Source organism: Molothrus aeneus, chromosome 2, assembly GCF_037042795.1.
Source record: "Molothrus aeneus isolate 106 chromosome 2, BPBGC_Maene_1.0, whole genome shotgun sequence".
NCBI classification, from domain to species: Eukaryota; Metazoa; Chordata; class Aves; order Passeriformes; family Icteridae; genus Molothrus; species Molothrus aeneus.
In genome coordinates this window covers 24,466,978-24,479,898 of record NC_089647.1, presented here as the reverse complement: position 1 = coordinate 24,479,898, position 12,921 = coordinate 24,466,978, and the positions used below count along the sequence as shown (strand labels likewise).

Sequence of the window (12,921 nt, the reverse complement as noted above, 5' to 3'; positions counted from 1 at the left end):
TGGATGCTGTCACATCATGCTGGATGACTTTAGTGTTTTCTGTGTTTGCAACTGCAAGCCAGGCTCCTTCAGGGGCTTTTGAGTGTTTGCTGCAGAGGCAGGTCCTGTGGCAGGTGTACTGCCTGCTTCTGTTCCTGTCCCCTCCTGCTGTGAGTCACTCCTTCCTGGACTGTAGGTTTTGCTGCTGCTCAGCGTGTTGGCTTGGCAGTGTACCTCAGCTCATTCAGGGTGGAAGACATTTCTCTTCTTTAGCACAGGGGGTAGCTTTGGTCCCAGACTCAGAGATGTGAGGCAGGCAAAAGGCACAGCAACTTGTCTTTTCCTTTCATCTCAGGAAAAAGACTGCTCTGCAGTTTCTCCCTCCATTGCCTGCGGTTGCCAGATGGAACAGTGTGCTTCTACCCTATTCTGCAAACTTCTGTGTGACCTCATCTTTGCCTCTCTAACAAGGGACCCAAAATGTCATACTGCCAAAGGTATCTTCCCCAGCATGTGGCAGCAGGATTGCTAATTGCGCTGGGACAGGCAGGAGCCATTCCAGCCATTCCCTGGGTTTTGGATGCAAGCTGAATCAGCTTGAAGCTTTATTCTCATTTTCCCCACAGCGACACACATTCCTGCACATTTTCCCTTGGGGTCTGGAGATGCAGAATGCACACAGTTGAGGGTTTCTTTCATCCCTTTCACACCTTCTTCCCTCCTTCCTCCCCTGGCCATTTGCTTCCCTGCCTTGCCAGCACTGCAGAGCGAACCTGTACTCTGGTTTCTACCTTTGGGTATCAGGAGTTTGCTGTTAGCAAGTGCCAAAAGCTGCTGATTCTGCTGGTGATCTCTGGAAGAAAGGTGTGGCAGTGACTGGGAGCTGGGAACATTTTTTTACAACTTAGAATGAGTCAAAGTGCTTAGATTTATCTTTCAGCTTCACTGTATCTGGTATATTCTGAAAGCTCTGTGAAACTTGCAACCCTTCTAGGGCAGCTAGAAAATGTGGCAGCATCTGACTCCTCCTTACACCCACCTGGGAGGGAAATGTGTGCTGTGGGACTGTGTCCTATGTGCTTGTGTCATGATGTATAAATTACCTACATTGACTCCTTCATGCTTAGCAGGGAGGGAGCTGGAAAAGCAGCTACTTGGAAAAGCAGCAGCAGCAGCAAGCCATCAAAAATGGAATCAGCTCTGTTGCCAGAATAATTACTTGAGCCTAAAAATGTGAAGAAATTCTGAAAGAGCCTCTGCAGCCAAAACATTCTTCTGCTGACTGGTTTGCTGATAGGGGACAGAAAAATGGAGCATCCCTTCTAATTAGTGATGGGAGCTTGCTGCCTCAGGATCAAAGGAGAACACTGTTTGCTGAATCAAGCCAAGATCAAAGTGTCCTATGTACAGGAAGGGCCCATTCCTCTTTCTGCTGACAGTGGTGTACCCTGCTCATCCTCTGGGCATGCTGCTTACAGGGCTGCTTAATTACTAAGTAAGGAGGAGACTGCAGTCACAAGAGAGGGTGTAATGGCCATTGTAATCCAATTCTGAGAGATGATTTGGTGGTGATCGATTCTTTGTCTCTCTGAAGTCATTAAACTTCTGAATGCTTAGAAAATACCTGGATTGTGTAACTTTGCAGAAGGAGACTTCTTACAGCATCCTTTGTTTGATTTTTCTGACCTCTTATGTGTAATTTGACTTAGTAGTCTGTATGTGTGTGCATATATCTATATTTGCATTTGTATCTACTCAAGGGAATTGAAGTCCTCATTCCTTAGGCTGCATTGAAAAATCCTTATCCCAATAGATATGCTAAATTTGAAATCTCTTTTCCCCTCTCTCCTCTGCCTCCCTCCTCTTGCATTAATACAAACCCACATTTTTGCAATGCCCAATTTTGAAATGTTTAAACACGAATAATCATTTGGTTGAGTTTTCCTAGCAGGTGTCATCCTGGGCATACAGGTTTTTAAGTGTGTGTGACTTTGTGTGCATCCATCTGTGTTTTTGGCCATGCCTGTTAAACGTGTGGAAGAATGCAGTTACAAAGATACTTGCATGGATGGACAAGTGCATGTGTAAATGTTACACTTTCTGGTAGTCTTGAGATGGTGCAGCTTCTGAAGAGGGTTTGGTCTTTGCTCTTTCAGCTGTCTCACTGAGAAAGGAAAGCCTGCCCAGTGCTGTGCTAACACATGACCCTACCTCCCTGTTCATGCTGCTGGAGGAGGAGTTTGCCTACCTTTCCTCCTGCCTTGTTCAATCTTCCTTGTCAGAAGTGGCTGTGTGTGTTTTCCCCAGCTGTAGCCCTGCAGGTGCCACTCATCTTAACAAAATGAGTCCTAAGTGCCACCTGCCTTGTATACCAAAAGAGCCAAAAAAGGGCCAAAGAGCAGTTGGCATGCCCTGGGCTGCCTGAGGTAAAGGCAAGCCTGAGGACCTGGCTTGCCTGGTGGTTTAACAAGGCAGAGATAGGACAGTGTGGGGTGTGTAGGGGGGTGCTCATCTTGCAGGCCAGGTTCAAAGCAGCTCCCCTTGACAAGAGAAATGAACGGAGACCTCAGCTCCTCCTTTGTGCTTCCCTGGTCCATGACATTCAAATTAAAAGGGATGCTGTGGTGCCTTGAAAGGAAAAGGAGACAGTGTGGGCTGTAGGGTGTTGCAGCATAAGAGTGGGGTACTGGCAGGGAAAAGTGAATATGTGCTTTCTTTCATCTTTAAAATTGCTCATGAGTACATTGCGAAGTTCTCAAATGTAGCAAAAAGTATTTTTACAGTGAATAAATTATGCATGTTCTATTTTTGTGTTTTTATTATTCTGCAGGATGTTTACAATCAACTAATAATAAATATTAGGAGTAGGAAGAGGGTGATTAGAAAACCTCATCATCTTGATGACTGAGTGATTGATGTAACCAATCCTGCAAAGCAAACTGCAAAGTCTGACTTTTCCAGTAAATTGGAACACTCACACTTAAGTATTACTTTTTCTGAATGACAAGGATTTGAATGTGTGAGTTTTTTATGGAAGGGAAAGTGGAAGGGATAAGGAATGAGGCTGAAAAACACACAGTGCTGTTCCAAATTGAATGAGTAGTTTCTTTTCTTATCATGGAGAGGATCTCATTAAATCTACACTCAACACAACAGAAGAACTTCCTGCACCACGTTGGAGAGAGACGTCAATCCAATAGATGTTCAAATCATTGTGACTCCCTGCACACTGGTTAGCACATTCATGATGCTAGACTGGATGAGTAGTCATGGCAAGACAGCCTTCAAATTTCAGCCTGCAGAAAAGACAATTCCTTGTTGGAGTCACATTCAGCAAGAGAGATCTCCAAAGTTGACATGGATCACTTCTGGGCTTTGGGCTACTGCCACTGCCTTGCCAGCCATAAGAAAATGAGGAGTCCGAATCCATTCCCAGCCTGTTGCCCTCAGACACAGCTGGAAGGCAGATGCCTTGTGATAAAGGTGATGCTTATTACTGGTTCTTCCAGTTATTTACTTCTGCTTGCTACTGACAGACTTGCATAGGATATTGATGGAATAAGCTTCCACCAGCTGTTTCTTATCCGCCACCTAATTCTCTGAGATGTTAGCACTGGAGAGTATCTGTTTCCCTAGGGGTTTCCAAAACATTCCATATTTTTAAGTATGTCCCAAGACAATGAGGAAAGTCAGACTCGGGGTGCTTTTTTCCCACAAAGTAAGAAACTTGTGAACTTCACTTGAAGAGGTTAGAGTGAAATTTTGTCTGACTGTGTTCTGAAGCATTTCTGAGCCTCCCTGAACTACGTGGGGCTTTTAAAGGTAGGAGATATGGATGGAGGAATGGAAGTTTGGAAGAGGCAGCTGAGTATTTGCCAAGTCCTGGAGTAGTGCAACTCTGGAGCAGTCACTTCAAACACCAGAACACATGGAAGGCTGTTCAGGTGCTAGAGTCTTTGTGTTCGTAGCGTCTGAAGCTCAGCACTTCCAGGCTCTGGTGCTGCACTCCTACATTAGGCAGTCTGGGAAGGATCTCAGCAGACAAGCATGTGGGGACACTCACCTTTTCCTCAGACATCAGCCTGTTTGATATCTTGGTAGTTCAGATAGAAAACTCTTCTCATGAAGCATTTCACCTTCAGCAAACCACTGTCTTTTGGCAGAAAACAGAAACTTTGCAGGCAGCCCTTCCTGGATTCATCAAGAGAATAGGGTGGTCTGCAGACAGCACCTGGATGTTAGCAGTATTCTGCTGCTGCCTTGGAGCTTGAAAACTCCTTACCTTCTTCTCCAGCACCCTCCCATATGCTTTGAACAAAAAAATGGTGAGCTGTCATAGAGAGACATAGCTTTTTGTAGTCAGTATTTTGACTTTGTGGAGAAAAATGGTTTAAAGCATTTTAGTGCTACTTAAAGTGATGGTGGAGACCCCTTGGTTAGTTTCATTTGACAAGATTTTGGTGGTAGGAACAGAGGTATTTCCCTGTGTGACTTGAGTCTTAAAATGGCAGCCTTGAGCTGCTGTACTGGGAAGCTGGGGCTTATCAGGCTTTCATCTTTGTGCAGTCTATGTGGAATGCAAAGAAGTGAATGGTGGAAAATAAATGAGATTTGATGAGATCCTCCAGTAGCAATAGTAACTTTTCATCACCTAAATAGAAATGATTGGACTGGAAAATATTTCAACTTTTAACCCTTTAAATCAAAAATATTGTTAAAATGCTTCTGGTCTTGCTGTACTTTATGAGGCATAGAAGTGGGAGGAGAACTGTGTTTCTTGGTTAATATTACAGTTTCTTTTTCTCATTCCCTGGTGTTGGGTATCACTAAGAGTCATGGGTTTGAAAACATATCTCTTTCTCTTAGAGACAACTTGGTTGTTCTTATAACCCTTTACCTGTTGCCAAAAAAAATCACTGCTGTTCTCAGAGGCTCTGAAACTAGAGTGCCCACATTTAAAAGGACCACATATCTACATTTGTCTGTAAAAAAATGTCTGCATGAGAGCAGAGTGATCTATGAGGAAGGAAAATAATTCCTTTTAGACTGATATAGTATGGTACAGCTGTGTAGGAATGGGATACTGTGTTGTGACCTGCAAGTGTATGGGACCATCTGCAGTGCTTTGACCTGTGTCCTTCTCCTAAAATGCTTGACTTGTGTGTCCCTCTCTTTCCAGGTCTGGTGTGTCCCCTGGAGGTGTCAGTCAGTTCAGGGAGTATCCAGGTTGCCCGAGGCCAGACAGCAGTTTTGCCCTGCACCTTCACCACTAACGCTGCTCTCACTAACCTTAATGTCATCTGGATGGTCATTCCTCTTTCCAACGCCAACCAGCCTCAACAGGTAGGCCTTTTCTGACAGGAGCAGGTACTTCCTTGGGGCTTTCCTGTTCCCCACCATATTCTGGATGTAGGCCCTCTACAATGCTGAGTCCACGGTGGTCCCAGAACTTCATTGTCCCTTCACTGCTGAACGTGCTCTCTGGGTATCACATGAATCTGTTTTCTTCAATGTTTTGTTAACAGATGCACATTGTGTCCTTGTCCGGATGTGCAGCTGGGGCAAGTGTACGTGATACTGTTTTGCTGCCCTGGGCCCCTGGTGGTTTGTGTGTTCAAAAGAGCACAGGAAATGTAATCCAGGTTTTGGTGCACTGGATGTGGAATTTGGAGGGCCTGGGAGTAGCTGCAGCTTTAACTTGTGAAATCTATGTAAAATGTCCTCTAACACATAACTTCTCATAGACTCATTGTCCCTTTTACTTCCCTTCTTATTTTTTCACTGCCTGTAGCTTTTGCAAGTGCATTCATATGAATACTAGCAAATGAGAGTATATAATGGTGGGCACACGAATCATAACCTGAGATATGCTGGCCTGTTTTTTGCCCACATACTCTGACAACAGAAGAATGCCATTTCTCTGAAATGCCTCTTGGGTCACACTGCCCTGATCACATTTTGTATTCAGTGTGAGAACCTGCACTGAAGAATACTTGCTCCTCAGGGACTTGGTCTGAGCGCAGTCTGACTGGCAGAGGCTGTGCAGGTTCAAAGGTTGCACTGCCTGTCATTCAGCTCATCCCAAAGATCTTCAGTAAGCAGTGTCAAATCATGGCAGGATCTTACTGATGGAGACTCAAAATGATACTATCCACAGATGTTTTCCTTCAAAGTATTCAGTGACCTGCAGAGAGCCTCTGCTTCTGTACATTGATCCTGTCCAGGCAGGTAATGACTATCATATGAAGGAGGCTGGTATTGCCAATCCAGCTACACCAGAAGATTTGGGTATCTTTCTGGTCTGTTACCTTTGTGAACATTTTTATCGACATAAAATGGGCTATAGAGTGTGTTCCTGTTTTGGAAAAAACACCATTGCTAGGATGTATAATGAGGTTTGCTTATTCAGAGACCTTTTAGTAACTGGTCCTTTTGGCTTTGGAAGCCCATGTTTTGCTTGCTGTTCTTCCTCCTTGCTCAGCTCCTGCAGAGTGTTGTTTGAGCCTTCCTTTCTTTTCCAGGTTATTCTCTACCAAGGGGGTCAGATCTTTGGTGGTGCACCCCAGTTCTATGGGCGAGTGGGGTTTGCTGTGACAATGCCAACCACCAGTGCCTCCATCTTCATCAACAACACTCAGCTGTCGGATACTGGCACCTACCAGTGTTTGGTCAACAATCTTCCCGACCGAGGCGTCAGGAATATTGGAGTCATTGGACTTACTGTCTTGGGTGTGTTTATTGGTATTATGGGGTGGGGAGGGGGGAGTGGGGCAGGGACAAGGGGACCTCTGTGCATGACACTGCATCATGAGCAACATGGTACTGTGTGCCTTTGAACCCACAGACAACCTGTGGTGAGAAATGGGCTGCCTTGTGGATACTGTGAGAGTTTGTAGGGCACATAGACTTCATATGCAGGCAGTGTGTAATGAAGTTTTAAAATGTGGTGGAGAGAAAGTTTTTGTGGTGGTATTGTGATATGGAGTTGCAAAGTAGCAGGAATGAAGTACGAGGGTATCCCAGAGGGCTGAATGGAGCTTAAGGGGTTTGGTGCATAGCAACAGGAGGACAGAATGACTTTATATCTTTGCTTCCTTTCCATGAAAACTGTTAGTTCTAGGTGCTCCAATTGATGCTAAATACTCCAAAGTGCATGCCATTATAGGGATATGAAAGCAAAACCCAATCACAGTAAATTTGTCTATAGTTCTGTTAACTTTCACCACCCTTGCTATCTCAAAGACAGAAATATTCACCTTTTTTTCAAGGGAGGGATCTAAATGAACTGAGTCCTGTGAAAGTCAGCAGTCATCTGTAACCCTGATGGGCTGGTGGGTCAGGAATCTTTGTGTGAATTGTCTCCCCCCCAAACCATAATGAGTTCTTGTCTGCTGCCTCCTTCTTGCCCGCTTGACAGCTCATGCCACTGTCCTTGCTTTCCCCAGCAGCACATGTCCAGAGTGAGCCTGCATTCCACTGTTTGGTCACATTTCCTGATTTGCTATCACCTTCCCCTCTTCTCTCGCAGTTCCTCCTTCTGCCCCGCTTTGCCGAATCCAGGGGTCCCTGGACGTGGGCAGCGATATCACACTGACCTGCAGCTCGGAAGAAGGCATCCCCCGGCCAACATACCTCTGGGAGAAACTGGACAATGTCCCCAAGTTGCCCCCAACTGCCACACAAGGTGCTCATTCTGTTGATTATCCTCTTATTTCTGAGGTGGCAGCCTGGGCTGTCCCTTGTCTGAGCTGCCAGAGGTGGCATGGCTCATTGAGCATCTGCCATCATTTGCAAGGTCCCTTTATTGGAACAAAGATTCCTAAAGCCCACAGTGGATGGGGTACCCTCCAGAGGCCACTTCAATTTTTGTGGGTTTTTCGGGTCCAGAAACATGTTCCTCATTGAAAAACAAGGATTGGGTCAAATAGAAGAGAGAGAGAGTGATTTCTAGATGTTGGCATGTGGCTGGAAATTTCAGCTGCCAACCCACCTGCATTTTAAACCAAATGAAAGACTTATAGAATGGAAGCAGGGAAAAGAGAGGCAGAATCATCCTGGGAAAATACAGCCAGCTTCTCACAGTTCTCCATGAGGAACTGATGTCACAGTTCTCCAATAAATTACTGCCAGAGCTGCTTTTCAGATGTATGGAGAAGCAGGGCTCTGATCAAACTGGTGTTTCCAAGCCTCAAGTCCCACTCTTAGGTTTTCTTAGCCTAGGTGTCCTGATCAAACACTGATAGCTGTACTTTTGCCCTGTATCTTGCTGTATTTTAAGAATATGCCACCTTTCAGTTTCATATAATTCAGGAATGAGGAATATTGGCAGAGCAGGAGATGGGGAGCCCAGAGATGGGAGAGTAGTGGTTCTGCAGAGCAAGACTGAATTCAACAAGTAGATCTGGGTATAGGTAATTTTGCATCTCTTTCTTCCCCGTTCTTACACAATGCTGAGAGTCCCAAGCATTTATCTGCAGAAATTCCTCTATAAGAAGAGAAAGAAACATGTAGTGTAAGCTCCTTAAGGCCTAATCTTGTCTCCGTGTGTGTATGTGCACGCACAATGCTTCCATCTAAAGGTTATTTCCTACTTTATTTCTCTCTTAATAGTCTCACACCAAAATTCTCTATTTGCTGGCTTTGCCTTTTCATGGTTTTCCTCAAGCGGGGGAGGGATTTAAATCCTTCTTTTCTCTCTGACTAGACCAAGTCCAGGGCACTGTCACTCTCCGAAATATCAGCACTGTGTCCTCAGGTCTTTACCAATGTGTGGCTTCAAATGCCATTGGAACCAGCACTTGCCTTCTGGACCTGCAAGTCATTGCACGTAAGTATTTTTCCAGGGGAGGCTTGGCCACCTGTTTCTGTCTTGTGACAGTAAGGTGTGTAACCATGTTTCCTGTGAGCCACCACTTGCTTCTCTATCAGAAGACAATCATGCCCTGGAATGGGAACATTGCCTCTCTCCCCTCCCAAGCCACGCAGTTTCATGTGCTTACAGATGGCCACAGCCCATTCCTGATTTCTTCTTCATGCTCTGTTCAATCATCTCCACAGCTCACCCACGGAGTATCGGCCTGATTGCAGGAGCGGTGGCCACAGGTGCCGTTGTGCTCGTTGTTTGCATTGTTTTGGTGGCAGTAGCACTGTTCTACTGGAAAAATAAACACAAAGAAGAAGAAGAGGAGGAAATTCCCAATGAGATAAGGTAAGGGTCAGGGAAAGCTGGTAATGGGGGACCTCCAAGAAAAAGCTATAGCTGACAGGAGTGAAATTGGAAACCTCATTTTTGTTAATCCTGGGTGTGTTCCCCCAGGTCAGATGTCCAAATATATCCAGAAAATGGAGGGAGAAAATGAAAAATGGTAACAATACATTTTCTTTTCAGTATTGCCTTTAATGTCTTTAATCCTTCTGCCAGCAAGAGGGATGGGACTTCATGTTGTTAGCTCTGTAGGAGAGTGATGCAGTGGGAATTCTGACCCACAATGCCAGATAGTGCCATCACTGCCAGCAGTGATAGCTAAAAAGCTTTGGAGATACAGCTGTGATATTCTCTGGTCACAGAGGTTACAGTCACAGCTATCACTGTCTGGCACTACCTGACTTTCTTTGAGCATGGGTCATTTGCCTCAGTGGCAAATTTGGCACCGGGAGCACACAGGACCTACACATAGGTAGGTCCTGCAGAGAAGGACGAGTGAACAGGCCAAGGAGCAATGCTGATTCACATTGGTGCTGTCCTTCTCCTTGGATCAATGACCCCAGCATGGTAGTTAATGGGGTGGGGGTGTTGGACAAGTGGGCCAGTGTCCTCCATATGCCCTCACACCTTCTTCTTCCCAGAGAGGATGAACTGCCACCCAAATGCTCCTCTGCCACAAAGACGTTCCACGCTGATGCGTCCTCATCAGAGAACGACACCCTCACCTCCTCCAACACCTACAACAGCCGCTACTGGAACGACCCCAAAGCCAACCACGCCACAGACTCCTTCACCCGCTTCAGCAACAGCAACGATGCTCACCAGCCCCCCTTCTCCCGCTCAGGGAGCACGAGTGCCCGCCCCGTCTATGCCAATGGTGGCCACCCGTCCCCGGCTCCCCCTAAGACACTGGTGGTGACGGCCAGCACGGCGCCATCGCCTCAGGAGGTGATCCGGAGCAATGGCTCGGTCAGCAGGAAGCCACGGCTGCCGCACACCCGTTCCTATGCAGTCAGCCAGGCCACACTGGAGCGCATCGGGGCTGTGCCCGTCATGGTGCCCGCCCAGAGCCGGGCTGGCTCCCTGGTGTAGGACCGTGTGCGTGGCTGAGAGCTGAGCAAGGGGCCTCTCATCCCCGGTGGGGCGAAGAGACCCTCCTCCTTCCTGAAAGGCAGCGAGGCAGTAGGGGGGTCACACACTTCCCTCTCCACCTGCCCTCCCCTCTCGAGGCTGCTGCCAGCTGGTGGGACAGCCCTGGCCCAGCCACTTTCCCCCCAGCTGCTGGAGCTCCTCGTGCCAATGGACGCCGCAGATGTGCCAAGGCCAGAGGAGCAGGGAGGTCGGGACGTGCTCCCGGGCTGCTGGGCCCCAGCTGGGACATGCACTGGGGCCTGACCCTGGGGGGAACTTTTGCTTTTATTTCCTGTTGGTTTTGTTGGGGACTGATTCCATCCATTTGGGTCTTTCAGGGAGGTTGGGGAGATATATATATATATTATTTTTTTTCCATTGTTGTTGCTGTTTTGTTTCCAAGAGGATGATGACCTGTGTTGGGGCAGGGAAGGCTGCGCAGCCCCAGCTTCCCATGGCCTTGGCTCCACTGTTGGATTAGGGAGTACTGTGCACTGGGGCTGGTTGTGGGGAAGCATGGAACAGGCTGGAAGGGCGAGATGAAGGCACAGCCACCAGCCCAGGCAAGGGGATGGTTGGGTGAGGGTGTGGGCCAGGAAGCATTTGTCTTTATTTTTTGCAGTTCTTCCCCCCACCTCAGCACACACAGAGACACACAGGCACACACACACACATACACAAGCAGATCCTCAGACTGGGTGTTTCTCCTGCACTAGGTTGGAGTGCCACCAGAGCCCTGTTTATAGCTGTGGAGGATGCAGCCGTCTGAGCATCTTTCCCTGAGACACTTGGTGCAGGGCAAGGCTGCACCACTGCTGCTGCTGCTGTTGCTGCTGCTGCTGCTGCTCTAGGGCTTGGATCTCTTTTTTCTTTTTCTTGGGGTGTTGCTGGGATTATTCAGGAGGCAGAGAGAAGCAGGGTGGTGTGATGGAGCACCAGGCAGGTTCATGAGGCATCTGTTGCTCCTAGGCTGCTCTGATTTGGGGCAAGTGACTTCAAACCCCACAACTTTGATGTTTGCATGGTGGATTTTATTCATCAGGCTATGCAGGGCTGAGCAGCATGGCAGGGCTTGAAGCCTTCACAGAGAGGCATCAGAGTTTTCATTCTTGCTCTCCCACGTGCACAGACATGTTAGCAGGATTTGTTTCCTGCTTTAGAATGCAGAGGCTTAATGAAAGCCAACACACTATCTCTCTGCCTCCCCCACTTCCCTCAACGTCCTGGGACTGGGTACTGGTGGCATCTGCCAGTGGCCCTGCCATCTCCTTGCAGCCCGGCAGGTGGTTGTGGCTGGCACCTCTACTTTTTTCTATTGCAACTAAATAGCCTTAATCAAAGCCAAGAGTTGAAACCTCTGAAGGAATCTGATGCCATTTGGAGGGCTGGACTGAGGGCTGGGATTTCCTCTCCTAGAGAGCACTGGTTCAAAGAGGCCACGCCTGAATAGGTGTTTTGGCCCTCCTGCATAACACCAAGCCTTGCACAGGCAAAGGCAGCAATCACCTCAAAAAAGCACCAGAGCCCTCCCAGGTCTGCTCTTGGAAAAGCAATGTGGGGAGTCACAGGTGACTTCCATAGTTCTCACATTGGAAAAGGGTCTGTTTAAGCCAACAGACTCTTCCTCATCCCCACTTTCCTTGTCCCAGCACGGCTTTACTTTCCCTAGCAGTGCACAAACCTTGGGCAGGGCCTTCTACCTGAGTAGTACAAATGCAAGCACAGACTCTGAGGAAGAGGAGGGAGAGGTGAGGGCTGGGTTCCCACGTGGACACAGTGGCTTTTTGGGAGACTGGGAGCTCCCAAGCAGCACTAGGTTTGAAGCTTGGCTGAGATTTTGTGCCTTCTTTTCTTAAAATAAAAAAAAGGAAAAATGAAAGAAAAAGGAGATGAAAAATCCAAAATCCCTTCTTTACCCCTCTACAGCACTGCATCCAGAATGTGTGCAAGACCCCCAGGTGGTTACTGTGTGTTCACACATTTCACTGGTGCAGTCCTGTTTCCTCCTGCCTGTCTGCTCTCTTTGCTGCTGGGTGGTAGGATTGATGGGGGAAGAAGAGTGGCTTTAGAAACCCTAATGGGGGAAGGAAAAAACCCAAAACAATCAAAGAAAAGCCCAGACACATTCTCTCTGCTTTTGTAACAACCCCTGTGTGACATTTACAGGAACACTGCCCTCAGCAGGTGCCCTCCTCTACTGGGAAAGCTCTTCTGGTTCCTACCCTCCATAAGACTGTTTGCTCCTCTTTCTTTGTTCTTTCTAATTGTATAAAATTCAATAAAATTTTATTCATATAAAAAAAGGATTTCTGCCTGCCTGCTGCTGCTTTTTTCTTCCTCCTAGCTAATTCTGTAACTACAATGACTTTGGCCATTAGTACTTCTCCTTGATGTGACTGGCAGTAGGCAGTGACCATGCAACCGAGAGCTGAATGTTATTAGGCCAGCCTATTTGGTAGTGAGCTCTGGTACTAGAGCCATGTTTTTCTCATTCATAATAGTCTGACACGTTGCCCTTGAATGTACAATTTCCCAGGCTTGCAAGGTCGCTACTTCTCTAGACAAAGGTGAGTTTTATTTTCTGTCTTTTGGCAGGGGACACCCTA

The 12,921-nt window shown here is 47.2% G+C and overlaps 1 protein-coding gene across 2 annotated transcripts in view; it reads left to right on the top strand.

Moving 5' to 3' along the window:
- IGSF11 (immunoglobulin superfamily member 11) overlaps positions 1–12,621 on the top strand; it is a 105,224-nt gene extending 92,603 nt beyond the window's left edge. For both annotated transcript variants that reach the window (XM_066572104.1, XM_066572105.1), the window contains exons 2-7: positions 5,159–5,322; positions 6,501–6,708; positions 7,508–7,663; positions 8,684–8,806; positions 9,037–9,187; positions 9,826–12,621. In XM_066572104.1, the coding sequence (XP_066428201.1) occupies positions 5,159–5,322; positions 6,501–6,708; positions 7,508–7,663; positions 8,684–8,806; positions 9,037–9,187; positions 9,826–10,276 (1,253 nt within the window). In that variant the 3' untranslated portion in view covers positions 10,277–12,621. The remainder of the gene's footprint in view (positions 1–5,158; positions 5,323–6,500; positions 6,709–7,507; positions 7,664–8,683; positions 8,807–9,036; positions 9,188–9,825) is intronic.
- The last annotated feature ends 300 nt before the right edge of the window (positions 12,622–12,921 follow it).